General features: G+C 35.8%; 1 protein-coding gene across 4 annotated transcripts in view; it reads left to right on the top strand.

The window, feature by feature from the left end:
• CTDSPL2 (CTD small phosphatase like 2) overlaps positions 1-11,853 on the top strand; it is a 79,848-nt gene extending 67,995 nt beyond the window's left edge. For 3 of the 4 annotated variants that reach the window (XM_042942166.1, XM_042942164.1, XM_042942165.1), the window contains exons 9-13: positions 4,222-4,284; positions 4,389-4,468; positions 7,444-7,570; positions 9,024-9,119; positions 9,743-11,853. In XM_042942166.1, coding sequence (XP_042798100.1) covers positions 4,222-4,284; positions 4,389-4,468; positions 7,444-7,570; positions 9,024-9,119; positions 9,743-9,808 — 432 coding nt within the window. In that variant the 3' untranslated portion in view covers positions 9,809-11,853. Of the gene's footprint in view, positions 1-4,221; positions 4,285-4,388; positions 4,469-6,924; positions 7,125-7,443; positions 7,571-9,023; positions 9,120-9,742 lie in introns of those variants that run through there. The other variant, XM_042942167.1, reaches the window with a different exon arrangement.
• The last annotated feature ends 11,110 nt before the right edge of the window (positions 11,854-22,963 follow it).

Here is a 22,963-nt window from a genome sequence, read left to right as displayed (position 1 = left end):
CCTCCACCTCCATCTCCTCCTCCACCTCCATCTCCTCCTCCACCTCCATCTCCTCCCTCCTCCTCCATCTCCTCCTCCTCCTCCACCTCCATCTCCTCCTCCTCCTCCTCCTCCTTGTTCTCCTCCTTTTTCTTCTCTTGCTTCTGCTGCTTCATTCATGTTGTTAAAGTTATATATGAAATTTCTTTAAAAAGTGAAATTACGTATGAAATTAGATAAGGTTTGGTAAACAAATAGAGATTATTCAGTATATATAGCTTGACATTGAATATTTGGTCATGAATTTGAATTTAGACAGGCTACCACAAAATATTTATAATCATTTTATAACTAGATTGCTATTTTGGTGACTGCTTTTATTAAATTCAGTTTTATTAACCATTATGGCCTGGTAGGATTATCTACATACACAATTACAGGACATTCTCATTGTCTTAACACTAAAGAAAGTACAGGCCATCAGGTATTTGTTCATCTCAAGGAATCTTGATGTAATGTAATATTTTCTGTTATATACATTACTTTTTCTATATAAAATTTAAACTTTAGTAAAATCAATCTACAAGATCATATAAGATTAGTTCCATTATCACAGTTTTGCAGGTATTTCTGGTAGATTTTATTTTTAAAGTTTTATATAATGAACATATTCATAAATCCCTATCTTTGGGTAGTCAGTGCTCTTTAAGACATGTCTTTGGGTATGGTATTTTTATACAATAATTGTTTCTTTATAGCATTCTGCATTATTTTTAAAGTTTTGACATTTTAAAAATGCATATTGTTTAGTGATGGATTAAAACTATTTGTAGGGTAGATAGAATAATTGCTGTATATTTGGAGGGACATATGTATACCAGACTGAAGTGAAACTTTTAGCCTATTCTTACATTTGGGAGACTACATGATTTTGAAAAGTTACAGGTTTGAAGAAGGATGGTTGTTGGTGAAATACTAAGTAGGGAAAGAATGTGGAAAAAGGGAAATAGGCAGCTCAGGACAAGAATCTTTGTTATGAGAAAGGAGAAGAAAAATATAATTATGAGCATCTGTGGAATAGATTTTGAAGCATTTTGGAGGCATGCCTCTGTGCATTTGTACATTTCTATATCTCTGTGACCTAACATAATAAGTGATCATAGTCTCTTTGTATTATATATACCTTAACAATTGTTCTGTTTCCTACTAGACAGTACTTAGTGTTTGACTGTTATATATTTATGCTTTAATATATCCGTCCAAATGACTTAGACCATGCTGGCCTTGTGTCTCCATTTCTATTTTTCTTTCTGAGATTTTACCTTTGTAGCACATAGCAGAACCTCCACCTCTGCTCACTGTTATTTTGTACCTTTCTATATTCTCTTTCCCACTAACCACATTAATTTCTGTGTATATATTTTAATCCTGAATGACCTTCCTGTTCAAATAGTGAATATGTTTTGGGGATAAGAACTTTTACAGCCAACAATTATTCTATTCTCATGGTAAGGAAATAATTTAGCAATATATTCCCCCATCTTCAGTACTACCTTTTTGCATCCTCTGTAAAGTAATGTCGTTTTAAGATGTATTTTTATATTAAGAATGGTCAAAGTAGTAAGTACAATGTATAATGAAGTTACAGTTTTGATTTAATATGGAAGTCATGTATAAGAAGTTGGAAAGGTCACCTTTGTATAGTGTTCCACTTACTATGCTTGGATAATACCGTTTACATAGAAGTATTCCTCTGAAATGGAAGTGTGTTAGGGTTCAGAGGAAGCAAATCCCAAATTACAGAGGCGTTCCTTAGCTTATAGTGTGGAGCAAGTGATAACAGGGATATTGAGACCAAATGAAATCATTTACATAAATGCAAAAATAACATATTGTTTAATTAAATGTATGTAAACGGTAAACTTTCTTAGCAACAAACAAAAGGCTCTGATGGTTCATAGTTTATCATCCTCCTTGAAATGAGGTAATCGGAAAAGAAGTATTAACTAAATTGATTGTTTTCTTAATCATCACAAATCTATTTTGAAAAGACCCATAGTTAATAAAAAATGAGGGGCGCCTGGGTGGCGCAGTCGGTTAAGCGTCCGACTTCAGCCAGGTCACGATCTCGCGGTCTGTGAGTTCGAGCCCCGCGTCAGGCTCTGGGCTGATGGCTCGGAGCCTGGAGCCTGTTTCCGATTCTGTGTATCCCTCTCTCTCTGCCCCTCCCCCGTTCATGCTCTGTCTCTCTCTGTCCCAAAAATTAAAAAAAAAAAAAAAAAAAAAAAAAAAAAAAAAAAAAAAAACGTTGGAAAAAAAAAGAAAAAAATAATAAAAAATGATATTTCTATTTAAGGCAATCCATCAGTTACATGGGTTGGTTACAGGGTATACCAAATGTTTTTAAGATGAAAATGTCAAAATTAATTAGAAGAGCAGCTCTAGTTAAATTTCTTGGGCCTCATTCTAAATGATCGTGATTGGACACTGAGGATTTATTTTTATTTGACTTAGTGGTAGCGGTATATGGCTTACTTTGTTTTTGATTAGCCAAGAAATTGAGATAAAATGCCTAATAGGATTAAAAAGAAGTAAACTTTATCATTCTAGCCTGGAGGTAGGGGTAGAATGATATTATTATCACTCACAATTTGTCTTCTACAAGTGATCAGTTTTTAAGGAAACTCTGTAGTTTTCCTTATCTAGTCATATATGCTTGCTTTTCTTTATTTGTTTTGTTTATATTGCTTGGCTTTGAGTGATTTCATTACTCAATGTATTTTTTTTCTCAAGCACTTACTATATATTTAGTATTGTCTTATGCCTTTTGGGCTTTGGAAACTATAAAGATTGGTAGTACATGGTCGCTACCTCCTAGAATCCTTTGCATGATTTCCTTTTTCTGCCCTGAAACATTCCCAGAACTGGATTTTTTTTTTTTTTTTTTTTTTTTTTTTTATTTATTTATTTTTGGGACAGAGAGAGACAGAGCATGAACGGGGGAGGGGCAGAGAGAGAGGGAGACACAGAATCGGAAACAGGCTCCAGGCTCCGAGCCATCAGCCCAGAGCCTGACGCGGGGCTCGAACTCACGGACCGCGAGATCGTGACCTGGCTGAAGTCGGCCGCTTAACCGACTGCGCCACCCAGGCGCCCCCAGAACTGGATTTTTATCATGAGGGCATTTTTGTGTGGATGTGTGTTTATGACAGAATTAAATTTCATGAAGCCTAGATTTTGAGTTTTTTGCCACTAGTGTTTTGTTGTTGTTTGTTTTTAATCTTAATCCAGTGAATCTGGTGCATAGGTGTTCTATATATATTTGTTGTTCGTGGTGTTTGGAGGTAATAATCACCTTTGAGTATAAAGTTTTCTTTTTATAAAGTTTTGTCACAAAATGAAAACAATTTAAAATCTTTTGTATGTCAGTGTTAGTAGTTACTCATGGCTTATAATTCTGTGCTTTTTGAAAATTGGAGTAAGAGCTACATTAAATGTAGGCAAGAAGATAGACACAGAAATAAGGAAATAACGTATATAAGGCAGTTCTTTGGGTACTGTAGTTTTTCCTGATATTGCCAGTCGATTTTGATAACTGGTGTGCCTTATTATATTTTCAATCTCAAGTAACCCAGTAGTGCTAATTTAGATGCCACATCTGAATCAGTAAATGTAGAACAAGATTGAATTCTGAAAAATTCCAGTTATGTAAAACCCACCAATCCAGACATCTCTTTCTTGAACATTATTTACCTAATAGAGATTTAAAATAAAGGTATTCTTAGCAGGTGATTGTTGAGAAGAAATTCTGAGTATAGAGGAAGGTCATTGAGACAGGTCAGCTAGAGGTGGACACACAGCCTGCCTAATAATTGGATGGATGCTACCTGGCTGGAAGATGGAGCAGATTGGTGGATCAAAATCTCAAAGGGAAACCTTTCATTTTTAGTTGAAATGTTTATTAAAATTATATTCCACAAAGAACTATCATATTGTATGCTGCAATTTAACTATTAAGAAGTGACATCACCAATAATTATTGTTACCCTACCAAAAGATTGTTTTAAGTGGTATTTGGTATGTGAAATATATTTGGCTGAGTGGTACTTAGTATACTTTTCTATTACTTTAAAATACGAACTTTTAAATTATATCCAAAGTTAGAACACAACATATCTTATAAATAAGTTGTTTCTATTTTAGAGGTTTATTTACTGAAGCTTATTTTTGTTATTTCTTTAGGTTTACGTGAGATTAAGACCATTCTTCAGGGAATTCCTGGAGCGAATGTCTCAGATGTATGAGGTAAACATGCTTAAGCTAATTACATAAGTATTTTTATTTTATTCAATATAGTACCCATATTTAGATCATGTATAATGATTACTTCTTTTCCCCTGAATTTGTAGATCATTCTTTTTACTGCTTCTAAGAAGGTGTATGCAGACAAGTTACTGAACATACTAGACCCTAAAAAGCAACTGGTCAGGTAAATTTAATTAAGAAATAGTAGAAATGTCTGTCACACTGATCTATGAAATTACTATGATTCTATTTAATTTTCATGGCCATTTTCAGTTGGCTGCAAATACAGAGATTTGTTGTGTTGAATGGTGAAAACGAACTTTTTTAAGCCCCCAAACTCTTTAAGAGTTCCTAATGATATTAACTTCAGACAGACGTTCTTTAAAGGATACAAAGATCAAATGTATTTATTCACTGTTACATCTGTATCCTCACTTCCTTGGGGACTGGGGGGAGATTGGGGGTATGTGGAATTTTTCACTGTGTGCATGATGTTTTCACTTCCTTATGTCTCTGAGATAATGCATGTTATGTCACCTTTTTAATGGCATAGAAAATAAAGGTTAATTTTAACAGAAAGGATAAATTAAACTCTTTTGCTTTTTTCAAGAGCAAATTTCTCTTCCATGGAAAGAAAACATTACATGAATCTAATTGGAAATTGCAGTTGGTTTAGTCACTCAAGTTACCCGATCTGGACTCACTTCCTTGTGTGTGTCCTGAGCCAGCAGATGCAGTGTGTTCCTGGTTAGGTGGGAGTGCCTCGGGTAATCTTAAAACAGTTTGAAAATCAGTTCCATTATTTCTGTCAACAGAAATGAAATACTAAGACTGCCAGCAGTCTTGCTGCATCCTCTAAGATGACAGAGTTAATCTATGTTGTTGTTTTTTTTTAACCGAGAATGCTGAGAGAGATGCCAGAAAAGGTTCATAAAAGCTTTAATAGCCAGGAATTCATTTTCTTGAATACTTTTCCCCATATTTTTTTAGTGGAAAGTCCTAATTTCTACTGTTAATAGTACCTTTGTTATAGAGTGGTTACAACTATGTTAAAAGACTTTTTCTGATGTCCACGTTTAGGGGATTTGCTTTCTTGTAAATAGAACTATGTTTTTTGTTTTTTTTAATCTAAAGGAGCAAAATTTGTTCTTGTTGTCACTTCCCATTTAACTTCCAATATAAGCAAGCATTAGACACACAAATGAAATTTTTTTTTCTCTTCATAAAGGTATAATGCATGCTTATTTTATCTAACTTTAACAAAAGTACACAAATGATTTTGTTTTGATGACTTCATTCATTCTTAAGATTTCTGTTCTCTTTTAGAGCTTTCTTTCATTTTACTAGGGAACAAATCATAGTCATGGAATTATAATGTTACAAATTAACACCCTTCATTTAAACTACATTTATAAACCTACACACTGAGAGTTTAAATTTGTTTTATCTAGTTTTTGTATCTAGTATTTGAATAATTTAAAACAGGAGGAGCTTTTTGAACAGTGTATTGCATTAGAGTGCTATGTTGAAGATAAGGTAGACTCAAATTCCTGTGATCTGATGAGTCTCATGATTCCAAATGCAAATCTGATGACCGGCAAGAGTAGTTCCTTTCTAAAACTGCAAATGCCTGCTATTGATTCTCAGGCTCCTGAATAACTGGAGGGATTTTAGTGTAATTTGTTTACAGTAATCATTTGTATCCACATACATGTTCATTTGTCTCCTGTCTTGGGTGAGTTTGCTGCTATTGGCAAAGAAACATCAGTAGTGACTTGCGTGTACCTGCTGCACCTGCCTGTCTAGTTTCCTCAAATGTAAATGTTTGTACAGATAAAAATGGAATCTTTTATAGGCCCATCCAGGACTTAAATTCTTTTGTCTGGTCTTACCTTTTCAAAGTAGAACAGTCTTTAAACCATACAGTGGTAGATGATCATTTAATTTAAAGTATTCTTTATAGAAAGGGGGGGAGAGAACTGTTTCTACTACATTTCTTCTGGTTGGAAAACTCTGTCGTCATCACCAGGACTGATGTTTTTAAGGTTGAGTTTTGTTGTTGTTAGAGCTATGGCCAATTTTGTTGGTGGAAAATGCCCTTTTCTTGAAATTCCATAAATAAAAATATAGGTATATATAAGTAGGCCCTAGCTGCTGAAAAATTGTTTAGTGGGATTAAGACACAAGGAAGCCAAACTATCAAATTACTAATGTATGCAAATGGAGTATTTCAGGGTGACCAGTATTAACTATTAGTAATATTCCAAGACTAACATTTTGAGTGCTAAATGAGATTATGTAATTATGACAGTATATAAGTATTATAAGACCTTCAATCGCTTTTAGTGGTACACCATTTTTCAGTTAAGTATCTATCATTGGTGAAACATCAGTTTACATTTGTAATACTTAAATCTGAATTCATCATTTCATTCAATCCTTGTTTTTCAAATATTCATATACACACTCACACTAAATTAAAAGGAAGATGGGTGTTTGGGAAAAGTATGAAGTGATGGAATAAACATTCGTTTTGGCCTCCACAGCTTTTCTCAAAAACTATAAGGGAAACTAAAAACATTTTTGAAAATGCCAACACAGAAACATTCCTTCTTATATTTTCTATTCTGGCATGTACAGGGATAGGGAGGCTGTGTGGTCTTCTGGTTAGAGCAAAGGACTGGGAGCCAGGAGGATCCTGGGTTCCAATGCGGGGCTAACCACTGACTTACTGTGTGACCTTGGGCAAGTCACTTGACCTCCTTGTGCCTCAGTCAACCATCTGGAAAATTGGTTAAAAAGCAGGACCTCGATGACACAACCAGATGCTGCATCTGAACTGAGCTTTCCTGGGTAAATAAATTACAAAAACAATTTACAGAGTTTTTAATCCCTCTTTATAATTTAATATAACATTTTGGGATAAGCCAAAGTTCTTAAAGTCATGGTAATATTTGGTTGTAAGGTTTCAATAATTGCTAACATTTTTTAAAGTAAAACTGTAGCCCAAAGCTTAGGCCCACATTTGTATTTGAATTTCCTTTGTGAGAGAAAATAAGGCTAAAACTGTAAAGCCTGTGGTATGTGTGTATGTTTCAGTATGTGTTATACTTTTTGGAGTTTTTTTTTAAGTTAATTTCTTTTTATTTTTATATTTAGGCATCGGCTTTTCCGTGAACATTGTGTTTGTGTACAAGGAAATTATATAAAGGACTTAAATATCCTTGGAAGAGATCTTTCAAAGACTATAATAATTGACAACTCACCACAAGCCTTTGCATATCAGGTATGAAGAGAGGGTTGCTAAACAAAATGAGATTGGAAAAAAAAAAAATACAATGAGAACAAATGCTGCCAAACAGAATGTAATAGGAGAACAGAGTTTTCACTGGTGGAATTTCCCTTTTTAGTGTTATCTTTTAGAATTAGAAATGCCAAATTGCTATATTTCTTGTGGACATTTTTCTTTTAAATAAATGAAAACATAGATAAAAATCTGAGTAATAATTCTGGATAAGAAGAGATTATAAGATGTACATCAGTTAATAGCATTCTTATCAGTTGTTAAATCAGTATGTCAGCACCAAGCCTGATATGGGGATCGTACTCATGAACCATGAAATCATGACCTGAGCCAAAGTTGGAAGTTCAGCTGACTGAGCCACCCAGGTGCCCCTTCTTTTTCTTTTTTTTTTTTTTTTTAATGTTTGTTTATTACTTTTGAGAGCAAGTGTCTGTGCGAAAGCTAGGGAGGGGCAGAGTGAGAGACTCCCAAGCAGGATCCACGCTGTTAGTGCAGAGCCCGATGAGGGGCTTGAACTAACAAACTTTGAGATTATGACCTGAGCCGAAATCAAGAGTTGGAAGCTCAACCAACTGAGCCACCCAGGCACCCAGCAAGATATGTATTACATTATGAATGTGTTCGTGTGATAGGTCTGAGATTTCCTTTACAGTAAATCAGTGCAGAGTAGGGATGGTGGAAATTGGGTTGGGTGTAGAAAGAACAAGTGAAAAGTAAACAGTAAAAAGATGAAAAAAGAAAAATGGGGAAAACTGCATATGGTATTGAAATGTGTTCAATTTAGGTCATTGGTCACATTTTGAAATATATTTTTAAGAATTTCATATTGGTTCCTGGATAAAATAATTTCATTTATCTACCATCTTAAATATAGTATTCTGCATTAATATTAAAGATAACCTAGAGATTATTTACTATAAAATGTGGTTTGCATTCTCGTTTTTAAACTTCTCTTCAGTGAAATACCATTGCATCAATTTGTTACGTTCCTGCCGTTTCAGGTTATCCTGCTATTTGTTGGAAATAGAACAATGAATGTCACACAGTCCCTGTGTAAAAGTATATAGGCTTTCTGATAGTGTTTACATTGGCAACACCCCTCTCACAGTGCCTAGCATAGACTAATAGTAACTATTTTTTTAATCCATAAAGTAATATTTTTAATTATGTAATTGCAAAACTTGTTTCAATGGATTTTTCTTGTTTAGTTTCATATATATTAAGAAGACATTAAGCTGAAAAACCAATTGGGCTTTGATGTATCCCTTAACATCTGTTTCTTGCACTATTGAATTGTCAGAATGTAACAACCATAAACTGATGGCATTCCTTTTCACAGTAACTTCTGCAGATCACTGTGTACTTAAGTATCTGTTATTTCTTTTAAGTTTTTATAAAGTATGCAAAGGATTTAATTACTTATTTATTATTTTAGCTATCTAATGGAATCCCTATAGAAAGCTGGTTTATGGATAAAAATGACAATGAACTCCTAAAATTGATTCCATTTCTGGAGAAGCTTGTAGAACTGGTAAGTATCTTATTTATCTTGTTGTGTTTTGCACTTGTTGCCTCAACTCTATTGAAGTAAATCTTTTTAATTACTTTACTTTATGTGCACTGACTTTTAAAGTCAACTTGGTATGAGATTAGGGGAAAAAAAAATTGAAAAGGATTACAAGCATTTTCTAACCTTGTAAACTATATCAAAATCATGCTTATCAGTATTTAATAATTTGCAGGTTGAATGTTTTTATTTTCACTGGGCTGCTTCTTATGAAGTTACTAACAGTATTAAATTGATTTCACTTTGCTTTCATAGTTCAGGTCTAGAATTATTGCTTGTGCTACTGAAACTTTATTCTGGTGTTATTTTTTCCTAATAAATAAAGTAGAATTCAGTGGCTTAACACTTTTACCAGTCTTTTGGTTTTGCCTCTTAGTGCATAATTGTTCTTTACAGAATTAAAACTTTAATGACAGTTCTTTTAATCTAAATTTAATTCTAAGTTAACTGCTTGTGTGTAGTATCTTTATATTTGGCAAACAAAGTGAAATAAATAGTGGTATATTTTTTCTGCAAAGGAAGAATGTTCACAGTGTTACGGAATCATATTTTTACATGGCTTTTAAAATGTCTTTTTCTCCACACAGAATGAAGATGTTCGACCTCACATCAGAGACAGATTTCGCTTGCATGATTTGCTGCCCCCAGATTAAGTACAAAGACTTGTCAAATCACTGAAGGGGGAGAGAATGCAGGACCCTTTTGGACTAAGACAAAAACATTGCCATTACTGTTGAAATTTTGCATTTTTGTACCCCGTCTTGCTTTTCTTATCTTTGGTGCCCAATAATAATCAAGGGTTACAGAAAGAGACTTTATCTCAGATTGAATACATACAGTAGGTAGGCTAAAACAGAAGAGTCTTTAGAACTAGTGCAACTCCGGTGAAATTTTTTTATGTACAGGACATCTGCAGTTTATAAAGAATTCTGTTTCTGCCACCAGCAGTTTGACCTGTAGTCACACAGGATTTTATGATAATAACAGAGATGAAAATGGACTTTTATTTTCTCTCTGTTTGGTGCTCTAAGTGGGTTTGTAGCCACTTTTCTGTTACTTTAAGATTCTCATTTCAACAGGAATGGCCAGTAAAAGTTGTTTTATTTTTCCTGTTAAGGTTTATAACCTTTTTACATTTTTGACCTGTATTAGATTAGATTTTCATTATGCATTCCTTTTAGTTGAGGCGCTTCCTAGTTTTCTGGAAATAGTCAGTTTTTAGTTTTTTATTATACATTTGAATGGCCGTTTTCCTGCTTTGTCTGCCTGCATATTGTATATTTGTTTAAAAATATTCTCTACTTTTAGTCCATGTAAGTTTCATTTAGAAAGACATGCATTTATATTTTGTTTCTGTAATATTCTGTAGGTGAAATCTTTTAAAAAAAATCAAAGGACTGGGTAGATAAGAATATATGAATGACTAATATTCAAAAGATTTAAACCATTGTGATGGCATGTGTTCCCCAAATGGTAATATCTTGCAATGGCACACGGATTTAACGGATAAAGGTATACCTCAGACTTCACTGTGCTCACCAATCTTTGAGGAGAATGAGTTTGGTCACCTGTTGGGCTTGATTTGGTTACTGCTGCCTTTGGTTTTCTCCAGGAATGAAGTATTCAGCACAGTGACTCAGTATTTTTAGTTATTTTGCATGGGCTGGTAGTACCTCTGTTATGCTCTTGGTTACAATCAATTTAAAACTCTGTGTAACAGTCTTGGTACCTTACAGTAGCTATGCATAATCCTGTGGCACAGTAAACTCCCAAGCCACCAATGCAGTTAATATGCTCTCATAGTGGTTTTCTATGCTATATGAAAATAGTCTTCAAGCCTTGGTTCTCTAATGCAGCTACCACAAGAGGTTGATATTTTTATAGTGGCGTGTAATCTCCTTTTCGGGAGGCTTTTTATGGAAGGTAGAATTTGTAAAAGTTAGTATGCTTTGCCTCTCGACTGCATTAACATGCCACAGGCTCAGACTGTTTTTGTGTAAAGGATGTCAAAGAACGGCACTTTTTCTAAAGAGAAGTTTGATATTTTGTATGCTTGTTAAGAAAGTACAGTATTGGAAATTAAAGGTGGACAACTGATAATTGAGGAGTATGTCACTTAATTTTTTATGTATATTACCTGTTTACTTGTACAACTTATTGTACAAATTACATGCAGCTTCATTTTCAAATGAATCCTTAAAATAAGGAAATCTTTTTAGGAAAACATTTAATTTTTGTATTTTTGATTTTAAAGGCATGAGTTATGTCAATTTTCAGTGTATTAATGAAGATTTTAACTTTTCATCAGGTTGAGTGTTTTCTTACTATATTATCTGTTGTGTATGTAGTTAGCATATTGTGTCACTGAACTGTTTAAAAAATCTAGCATGTAGAGCAAGCCTGTTTTGTGGAAAATCCTTATTCATTAAAAAAAAATAATCATGGCAGATTTTCTGCAAAAAAAAAAAAAAAAGCAAACGCATTTGCAATTCAGAATACTGGTTTATTTTTTTTTTTTTAATTTGTTTTGGTTTGTTTTTGTTTTAATTTAAAGAAAGGTATTTTGCTTGCAGGAAAAATACTCCAGATTCATTTTAATGAGAATCTTTGAAATGTATTTATCTTTAGGGCATCTGGGCATCTTTATGCTGTTTGTCTTCTGTCTTTCTTGAAATAAAATGTACATACGTTACCTTTACATACGCTCTTGCTCAAAATTGTGAACCTAGTTACATTTCTCCTTGCTCCCCTTTTTATGCTCAAACAGTAAAACCCTAAACCTAAACAAGAAGATCTAAGCTTTCAGTGTGCATTATAATTGCTGAAAGCTTTTCTGATTAAGCAAACACAGTCTCAAAGGGCTTTCCCATGATTTAAAGGGAAATGTAAGCACCTGTACTGTTGTGCCTCTGGGCACTTTAAATAAACACCAACTTTTAGTCCTCTTTTATTAATGGTAAACTGTTTTCAGTCCCATGCTAGGAGAGTTCTTTAAGTCAACTGACAAAGGAATCTAGCATAACAAGATTCTGTAAAGGAATAAAGGGAAATTTTATATGACCTGAGAAAATTTTTCGAGACCAATTTATTTTTCTTCATTACTTAATTTGGGTCATTTTAAATTTGTTAATATAAAATTTAAAATAATTTATAAAGAGACAATTATCCAGCTTCCTTCTACTTTAACATGTTTTATCCTCTCATTACCCCTAATTTTCTTTTATCTTTTGGTAAATGTTATCTTAAACACACTTCCATTTAGTTAAGCGGAGGTGTTTATTTTGTGAATTGAGATGTGCCCAGCTCCTTCAATTCACACAGGAAACATGAACTCTTAAAAACTGACTGTAGGAAATGCAGGAGAGTTGCATACCTGATAAGACACAGCAAAAGTGACCTATATACACATTAACATATCTGAAGTACATATTATAATTGTGATATTTCCAGTGATAAATGTCTGGCTTTTAAGACATTCTTTTAAATATTTGTATTATTGTTAGGATGTTTAAATCAGTTGTGTTTTTTAATTCTGTGTAATATATGTAGCCCTAATCAGATTTATATCACCATATTTCTTCTTGAGTCTTAAAGAGTTGATAACAATTTGAAACCATAATTGTTTTATATTAGCTAGTATGTATATTTATTTACCCGATGGCTTTATCTTGTTTCCCAGAATTGGGGGGGAGGGAGCTGTTGAAAGCATTGTAACTTCTATAAATGGCTATTTTCTTGTACCTGTCAGTGAAAATGGATGTGTACATTGTTTTTTTTTATATTTCTCTGGTTTTTCTGGTTTGTTTGGTTGTTGTTGTTGTTGGCTTTTTTTGTTTGTTTGTTTTTTTAAGTGTTAAACATAGAATGGTTTAAAAAAGTTATCTTTGGCCAATGACTTTTTCAGCTAGATAATTACTTTTATTCAGCCTTCTAAAGAAGTTTGTTTTCATTGTTTTGTTCAGTCAACTTGCCTGAAAAAGAGAGACTTCATCTCATCAATGAAGAAAGCATGTCATTATTCCTACAAATCTTTACAGCGAGCACAGAATTCTTCATAAGGATCAGATCTCTTCCACATCTTGTGTCAGTCACATAAAGCTGAAATGTAAAGGACACTGAAGCCTTCATTTAATTGTACTAACACGGTGGTGTTATATACCACATCATTAGCTAGTTAAGGTTTTCTGAACTGACTTCTCTTTGTCTTCCTAGGTATTTATTTGTTATCTCTTTTAATCTTGTGTATCTAAATTAACTTAGTTAATAGTTACCCACTGAATAACTATGCCAAGCAACTAGGAAAGAATGTTTATTTTATTTCCCCTTATAGGGGAAGAGTGGACTGGGAACAAAAATGTATGGGCCAAAAGGCCTTAGGTTGTCATTCATTCACTTTCTTATTCCTCTCATGAGCTATATTTGAGTATAGTATTTTTTCAGTGCTGATATGCTTGATTATGTCATTACTTCTCATATCTTCCCAAGTTGAAAGCCTGCTAGGAACCTATATAAAACACATTTAAAATTTTCAGAATAAGAACCACAAAACTCAGTATCTTATATTCAAATGCCACTTAAATTATTATGGGAATCCAAGTCTCACTCACTAGGATACATTTTTATAAAATGTTTCTCTGTATCTTGAATTGAAATTACTTGCTCAGAGGCAAGAGTTCTGGGGTATAATGTGTTTTGAGAAATTTTTAGAAAGGGGAGAAGAGAGCAGCAAGTTTATACTTAGTTACTTTATGGTTTTGATATTAGTATTTTAAAATACATCAGTGTTTCCCAAACCTGACCATTAGAATAGTTGTGAAGAGCTTAAGAAATACAGATTCCAAAAGCCTAACCCCCTGCAAAACTGTCTGGATGGATCTAGAGTGGGGCCTGAGAGGTGTGTGTGTGTGTGTGTGTGTGTGTGTGTGTGTGTGTGTGTGTGTGTGTGTGTGTGTGTGTTTTAAAGACCTCCAGGTGATTCTAATAGCCAGCTTTGGGAAATCACTGTTTTAAATAATGTGATGGTGTTTGAGAGTAGGCAACTAAAATAAAGTTTACCAGACATCTCTGGTAGTTTTTTTTTAAACCGGGACCAGATTTCACAGAACTTACTCAAGATACATGGAGGAATAATAAAGAAGATTGAGGCTACTGCTCATTATCATTCTTATCTCCTACTTTTTAAGAGTTTGCATTTCTAGCACTTGGAATAGTTGATCATATATACAGCTGAAGGACATCCCTGAATGAGACCATTATATATATTAATTGTAAAATATTTCACTATTTTTTTATTTTATAAATCTTTGTAGAAATAAGCAATTAAATACTACTTTCATCTTTTGAAATGGGATTTTTCAAGGCATTGTCCTTTTGGCATTAAGGTAGGGGGGAGTTAATATTCTCTCTGCCTTTTTCCATGTGAATCAATATAAAAGTCATGGATATTTAAAAATCTCAGTTTAATTTCTACATATTTACTATGCAGTATAGCCGTGAACAAGTAATGTAGACTTAGTTTTCTCATCTTCAAATGCCCTGATCACCCTACCTCACAGGGTTGTTGTGGGGATAAATAAAACTTTTATGGAAGCACTTTTCTTTGACGATATTTTATCAGCCATTAGAAACAATCTAACAGCTTATATTTGTATAGTGCTTTTTTGCTTGCTTGTTGCAATTACGTGATTTTTTCACATTACTTTCCCCTTTGATATCTTCAGGATGTACCTGTAAGGAACACAGAATAGGTTACAGACAGGCAGAATGACAATTTCTGGAACTACTGTGTGCAGAAGTGGAATAAAATGTGAATAAAGGGGCTAGTTTTGAAAAAAGAGATGATGGCAAAGAACCAGATTATGGTGAACCTAAGATGAGGAATTTCTACTTGATGTAGTGGGCAAAATAACATGAACCAACATAACTACAAAATAGCATTCTGGTTCCACCCCGATTTCTGTGGTGAGACTTTTTCTTCTTTACTGAGCAAAACTGACATTGTGTAAGTTTAAGGTATACGGTATGAGGACTGGATACAAATATTTGAGATGTTCATCACAATAAGGTTAACATCCTTCACCTAATTACCATTTTTGTTAGGGTGAGATGAGAACATTTAAAATCTACTCTGATAGCAACTTTCAAGTATACATTTACAGTACTAACTGTAGTCCCTATGATGTACACTAGGTCCCCAGAACATTAGATCCTCATACAACTGGAGGTCTACCCTTTGACCAGCATCGCTTCATTTCCCCTAGCCCCAGGCTGTGATGAGATTTTTAAGTATTTTCCCTAAGCTCCAAAGGAGTTTGATGCACATACAGGTTTGAGAGTCACTGAAGTACAGGGCCTTTAGAAATAAATGACCTGGCTGGCTTAGAAGAGCATGGAACTCTTGATCTGAGGGTTGTGAGTTCTGCCCCACATTGGGTGTAGAGATTACTTTAAAATCTTAAAATGACGACTTCAGGTGAATAGTTGACTTGGGAGTTTGGTTAATAAAAGGAGCTTTCAGGATCAAAAGATCTGATTTCAAGTCCATAGGTACTCATTAACTTACTAGCCAAAAGCAGGTATCTAAGCCTCAATGTGTTCATCTGTGCAAAGGGTGCACCAAGATGTACTTTTCAGACTTACAAAGATGAATGATATCAAGACATCATAAACTGTAAGGCAATATACAAATAACTACCAGAATAGAAATGGTAAAGCAGCTAGTTCTCTTGCAGATATGCAGGAGATATACATGCACAGTGTTTGGGGAGATGTCTGAAGCTGAAAAGGACAGCAGAAAATCAAGGCATTGTAATAACCACATGTTAGTTTTTTAAGAAAAACATGAGCAGTAGGGTGCATTCACATGAAGACCACAGAAGTGATTGTGGAGAGGTCACCTCATAAGAATGTGTTTAATGAAAATATGCTGAGTGTTAAGAAAAGTGGATGATGAAGACAGTACTGAATGGCTTGAGAAATCTGGTAAGTAGTTGGGGTAGCAGGCTTATATAAATGGTTTGCCAAGTTAGTAGTTGCTTAGTAATGGATGAACCAAATGAACTAGAACTTTTGGTGGCTATCATAATGAGCTTTAATGTTCTATTTGGTGTATGGCAATATTTGTTGAAAGCTGTAAGTAGCCTTCCTAATGACCGTAACAGTCATTTTAAAGCGCTGCCTTACTATGTGTTAGTATTCCAGGCTCTATGAACGGCAGAAGAAAACAACCCTGACATTGCCCTCAAGCTTACAGTCTAGCAGTGAAGACTGATAATGTTGGGAAAAGAGTCATGAAAGGGAAGAATGGCTTTGAGAATGCCACAATCTAGTCTGGAACCAGGCTTGGGTTGGCTGAAAAAGCATTAGGTTGAGATCTGTAGAACATGTACTGAAAGAAAGTAAAGCCAGGCTTGATTGCAGGTGGAGGGGACATAACATCAAGCAAGGAAGTATATGATCGGATTTATCTTGAAAAGATCACTTTACCATACAGGGAAGAGAGGGGGTTGGTGGGAGATCAGTTAAAAGAGTTACAAAAGGCGGCCTAATTCAGGGCTCCTGGGTGGCTCAGTTAAGCCTCCAACTCTTGATTTTGGCTCAGATCATGATCTTGCAATTTGTGTGTTTGAACCCTGTGTCAGGCTCTGCATTGACAGTGTGGAGCCTGCTTGGGATTCTCTTTCTCTGCCTCTCCTCTGCTCTTGCTCACTCTCAAAATAGATACATAAACACATTGGGGCACCTGGGTGGCTCAGTCCAGTTGAGCATCTGATTTTGGCTCAGGTCGTGATCTCACGGCTCGTGAGTTTGAGCCCCGCGTTGGGCTCTGTGCTGACAGCTCAGTGCCTGGAACCTGCTTCAGATTCTCTCTCTCTCTCTCTCTCTCTCTGCCCTCCCCCAACTCGCACTCTTTCTCTCAAAGTATAAATAAACAGTAAAAAGATTTTTTTAAAAAGATACATAAACACATAAACTTTAAAAATTAAAGTTAAATAAGTTAACCTAATTCTCCATACAACGTCTTCCCTTTCTCGTAAGACCACAAACATTCGGTGCTAACCTAATGGACAGTCTGAGGCCAGGAGGTTGGTAAAGTCTTAGGGAGAGTATGGACTGTCCATTTAACTGACAGGAATAGGAAGATAACTGTAGGATTTTATGGCACCATATAAAAGTAAGAGCAAATGTATAGGAGTTGAATGGAGACAGATGCTGTCATTCATGTCTTACAAAATTCTTGGGTAGGCTTTTTTGGGTAGCGGTTGGGGTTAAATGAAAAAAGTCAGTTCCTGTATCAAATATAAATCAAATCTTTTTACATATGTAATGACTCATTACATATTTTGGCACTTTATAAATGTCTTAACTTGGTCCTGTTTGCAATTAAAACTTCCTCTTCAGCCTTACTTCACTTAATCTCTGAGATTTTGAGTCTAGTGCTTAAGCCAGTTCACTTAAAAAGAAGCCATTGGCATCTCCATTTCTGCTGTTATTTACTATCCTGTGGTCTTTTTTTTTTTTTTTTTTTATGTTTATTTATTTTTGAGACCGAGAGAGACAGAGCATGAACAGGGGAGGGTCAGAGAGAGAGAGAGACACAAAATCTGAAGCAGGCTCCAGGCTCTGAGCTGTCAGCACAGAGCCTGACGTGGGGCTCAAACTCACGGACCATGAGATCATGACCTGAGCCAAAGTCAGAAGCTCAACCAACTGAGCCACCCAGGCGCCCCTATCCTGTGGTCTTAATGATGAAGTTCTTGTAGGCAGAGATTTTAATATTAATTTTTTCAACAAACATTGATCAATTACTCTGGTCATCTGTAAAATAAGAATACTGTTCTGTGTGATTTTAGGGCTCCTCTAGAGGACTAACATGTGAATCACAGATTCATTTTAAGGACTGAATAAATTCTCAGCACGTAATTCTATTATTTTTTTAATGTTTATTTTTGAGAGAGAGCACAAGTGGGGGAGGGCAGAGAGAGAGGGAGACAGAGGATCTGAAGCAGGCTCTGCAATGACAGCAGCAAGCCTGATGCGGGGCTCCAACTTGTGAACTGCGAGATCATGACCTGAGCCTAAGTAAGACGCTTAACCAACTGGGCCACCCAGGCATCCCTGGCACATAATTCTAGACAATTGTTTCCCTGCTTCCTCATTTCAAAAAGCAACACGCGCAATACTGTGAATTCTCAATTTCTGCCTCAAAAATCTATCAATGCTGCCTACATATAGCCCATGTATTTTTCCATGGCATCTCCACAAACCATTTTCAACTGCATGTGGTTTAAAACCTTCAAGTTAATATCCCCAGAACCTAGAACAATACTGAGTACAGGGTAGGCACTTGATAATTATTTGCTAAATAAATAAATGAATGAATGAGTTCACACTTCAAAGTATGGACTTCTATTTAAAAGTCCAGAAAATTGATTCATTCAGTGCACCCCAGAATTGATGAGATTCAGGGGAATTGGTTCATACCAATTAAACTCATGAGACACTAGTTTTTAAGCCAGATTTCAATTTCTTTCACTTACTGGAAAAAGTTTTCTCCCTATGAAACTAGATTACAATCAGATGCCTCCTTGGTGAGGGTGAAACAAGAGAAAATCTACTGAAAATGAATTATAATGTCTAATATCAATTCAACAGGATACCCCTCTACTAGATATCGGCCAAATATCTAATAGATACTTACCTTTTCTCTAGAGACTTTTCTCAGAGACTTAGCCTTTTCTCTAGAGACTCACAATCTTGTTCTTTGGATTTTCCTTCCCTATGCTTCACCTTCTTTCTGTTAACTTTTTTTTTTTTTTTGTCTTTAAGATATATTGTCTCAGAACATCTCCAGGCAAGTTAATACAGATAACTACACTAATGACAAATGACTAATCACCACCATTATTACAGATACATATATTGCTTTCCTGAGACTCTACCTTGGGGTAGTTGATCGGATCTGGCACCTTCTTAACCACTTATTTACTATTTACTAGTTCAGGTTACTGCTATAATGCTATAGATTTACTAGTAATATAATAAAAGAAAAAGGACCCAAATTTTCTTTTCAGACCACCTTTCTTTCATGAGGGAGGAACAATGAATGACCTGATGGGCAGGTTTTTCTTGGTAACAAAAACCAAGTTCTGCATAAAATTTATTCATGCAGTCATTCAACAGTTACTAAGTGCCTACTATGTGGCAAACACAGACTTAAATATAGCAGAGCCTAGCCTCTAAAGATTTCTTACCTGTAATTAGACTACTAGGATGTACCTGTTAAAAGTTTTTGCTGAGGCCAAGAATGAAATGTACTGGAAAGATGCTGGGGTACCTTATAACATCTAAAGAAGAGCTGGACAACTGGACATCAAGGGTAGGCAGGAGGAAGTGAGGTGGCCTGGAAAATCATCACTTCATCAAGAGTTGTGGTCTTCCCTTCAGGGTGTTGTCATCAGTCACTAAATTCTAAAGTCCTGGGAAAGAGACTCTGTTAACGCTGCGTAACAATTCACTTCGAAAGTAAAAAGCCTTGGGGTTCCTAGGTGCCTCTGTTAAGTGCCTGACTCTTGATTTCGGCTCAGGTCATGATCTCACAGGTTCATAGGTTTGAGCCCCACATTGGGCTCTGCACAGTTCAGAGCCTACTTGGGATTCTCTCTCTCCCTCTCTCTGCCCCTCCCCTGCTCGTTCGCCTCACTCTTGCTCTCAAATAAACTTAAAAAAAATTTTTTTTTTTTTAAGTTAAGAGGCTTAGGACTACTCTAACTCATCTGTGGGTTGATGGGACTCAGCTGGGCAACTCTTGCTTTCCATCTTTTGCAGTTGCATTCAAACGTTAGCTTGGGATGGAATCACCTGAAGGCTCAATTAGGCTGGATGTCGAAGATGGCTTCTTTACTTCCATGTCTGGCATTTTTGCTGGCATATCTGGAACAGCCAGGGGCTGGCTGGCTCTCTCCCTAAACACCCTCTCTATATGGTTAGTCAGAAACAGCTTGGTGGTCTTAGAGTAGTAAGGCTTCTTAAATGGCTGCTGGCTACCACCAGAGTGAACATTCTAAAAGGCGCAGGTGGAAGCTGCAAGGTTTGTTATGGCTTAGCATCCCATGTCACTTCTGCCCTATTCTACTGGTCAAAAATGCATCATAGGGCTAGCCCAGACTCAGGGGGAAGAGATTGCATAAGGGCTTGAATACTATTCATTGAAGGGCCAACTGTGGAGACTACCTACAAAGAGAATTGATAGTTCCACTGGGTTATTTACATCCCACCTAGGGGCAGTTCCAGATTTTATGTAGTTTGAAGCATACACAATTTGGAGGGCTTTTTTGAAGAGTGTAAGGGGTCTGTGCAATGAGGGGCCCTGAAGGTAAAGCTTCATTAAACTTCACAGTTATTTGTTTTTGACTGCCCTTCCCAAATTAGCTATGGTAAGGGAGCAAACACGGCTTTTAGGAGCCCACATATTCTTGTGTACTAGAACAATTTCCTGAAAAGGAGGAATCACTGTGAGCTCACCCCCCCCTAAAAAAAGTGTACAGTGTTCAGTTCAATATAATCTGATCATTTGAATGAATAAAACCCAGGTCCCCTGACTTCCAAAAGTGAATTTTCAAATATATTCCACAGTATTTCATCTGTCTTATAAATAAAACAACAAAAAACTGGTAGAAGTGGAAGGATACTTTTTTTTTTTTTTTTAACTTACTATGCTTTCTATGCCTTTTTTTCTTTGGCTGCTCCTTAAATATTGATGTTCTTCAAAGATTCTTCTCATTCTATATACCCTAGTTTCACATGATTCCATCCACTACCATAATCAGATGACTCCTAGTCCTCTCCATAACCCAGACCTCTCTAGTTCCAAACATGTACTAGATATTTCTATTTGGATGTCCCACAAGAATGTCAAGATCTATGTGGCCAAAAGTTAATTTATCCTTATTCTTTATTATGATGAGAGGCACCATTCAGTTATTTTCAAAAACATTTATTGACCATTTACTATATGCCAGGCACTAGGAATATAGTAGTAAAAACAACAGACAAGGTCCCCATGCTGCAAACAGACATTAAATATGTAAACAGGGTCATTAAAGATTACGATAAATGCTATGTCAAAAACAGAGCAATGAGATAGAGTAACTGGGGGAGGCTTCTTGCAGGCAGGAGATCAGGAAGAGCTCTGCAAAGGTAGCATTTGAACTCTGATATGAAAGAAAACCAACCATGCAAAGAGGTGTGGAAAGAACACTGTAGGCAGAAAGAATATCAAGTACAAAGTCCAAAACTAGGAAAAGGGTTAGTAGCCTTATAAGGCTAGAAGCAATGAAGTTAATGAGAGAGAATGACATAGGGGGTTGACAGGAGGTAGGAGTCAGACTTGTAGGGCCTTATATGCCATAGTAAGGAATTGGAATTTACTCTAAAAATAACAAGAAGCCAGGGGCGCCTGGGTGGCTCAGTTGGTTAAGCGTCTGACTTCAGCTCAGGTCATGATCTCACGGCTGGGCTAGTGAGTTTGAGCCCTGCATCGGGCTCTGTGCTGTCAGTGCACAGTCAGCTTGGATCCTGTTTCCCTCTCTCTACCCCTCCCCGCAACCACCCCCCACACCGTTTGCGCTCTAACATTTAAAAGAACAAGAACAAAAAATAAAAAAATAAAAACAAGAAGCCACTAAAGGCTTTTCAACTGGGAGAAAGGGGTGTCACAATCTGATTTACATTTTTAAATAAGCAAACTGCCTGGTGTGTAGTGAATGGATTGTGGAGGGAAAGGTGGCAGAAGGAAAACCGACTGGGAAGTCATCATAGAAGAGTCTAGAGAAAGTTTGGATGAAGGTGGTTGCAAAGAGATATGGGGGTAATTAAATGTATTCAAGATTAATAGTGGAAGTAAATCAAAGAACTTGGTGACTGAATTTAGGAGCTGAGAGGAAGAAAGCAGAGATAGGTCTCGGTTTTTTGACTTCGGTACCTGGAGATTGGTGTCACCACCACTCGTTCAATCTCCAAAAGCACTATCCTCTACTGCTCTCTCCCACTTCCCCTCCATATCCAACCAGTCACTGTTATAAGTTGGGATTATCCAGAGAAACAGAACAAACAGCATGTGTGTATATACATAAAGAGATTTATTTTAAGGGATTGGCTCACACGATTGTAGGAGCTGGCAATTCTGAAATCTGCAGAGCAGGCCAGCAGGCTGGAAACCCAGGCAAGTGCTGCTGCTGGAGTCCAAAGGCAGTTTGGAGGCAGAATTCCTTTTTCTACAGTGGTTTTTTTATTTTTATTTTTATTTTTTTTTAAGGCCTTCAACTGATTGGATAATGATTAGGATAAGACCCATCCACATTTTGGGGGTTAATCTGTTTTACTCAAAGCTTACTGATTTAAATGTTAATCACATACAACAAGTACATTCACAGCAACAACTAGTGTTTAACTAAAAACTGGTTATCACGGCCAAGCCAAGTTGACACATAAAATTAACCATCACAGTCAATAAATTGTTTTGACTCTTAAACATTTCCCAGATTGGTTCTTTTCTTTCTGCTACCATTGCCTTACTTTAAGCTTGTGTTCTCATTTAATTAATTCATAAAATATTTACTTTATGGTATTAGATACTGTGCCAAATGGTGGAAATACAACTGTGAATAAAAGATTATTGCACCCTAGGGACCTTGCATTCCAGCCTTTCCCTGCCTTCTGCTAGCCTCCCTCTAATTTAGCTTTATAAAAGGATGACTGTATATCATTGCCTCTCATACTTTAACATGGAGAGTCATCTGAGGACCTTG

This window comes from Panthera leo, chromosome B3 (genome assembly GCF_018350215.1).
Source record: "Panthera leo isolate Ple1 chromosome B3, P.leo_Ple1_pat1.1, whole genome shotgun sequence".
Lineage (NCBI taxonomy): Eukaryota > Metazoa > Chordata > Mammalia > Carnivora > Felidae > Panthera > Panthera leo.
The sequence above is the reverse complement of the archived record's forward strand: the minus strand, read 5'-3'. Positions and strand labels throughout refer to the sequence as shown.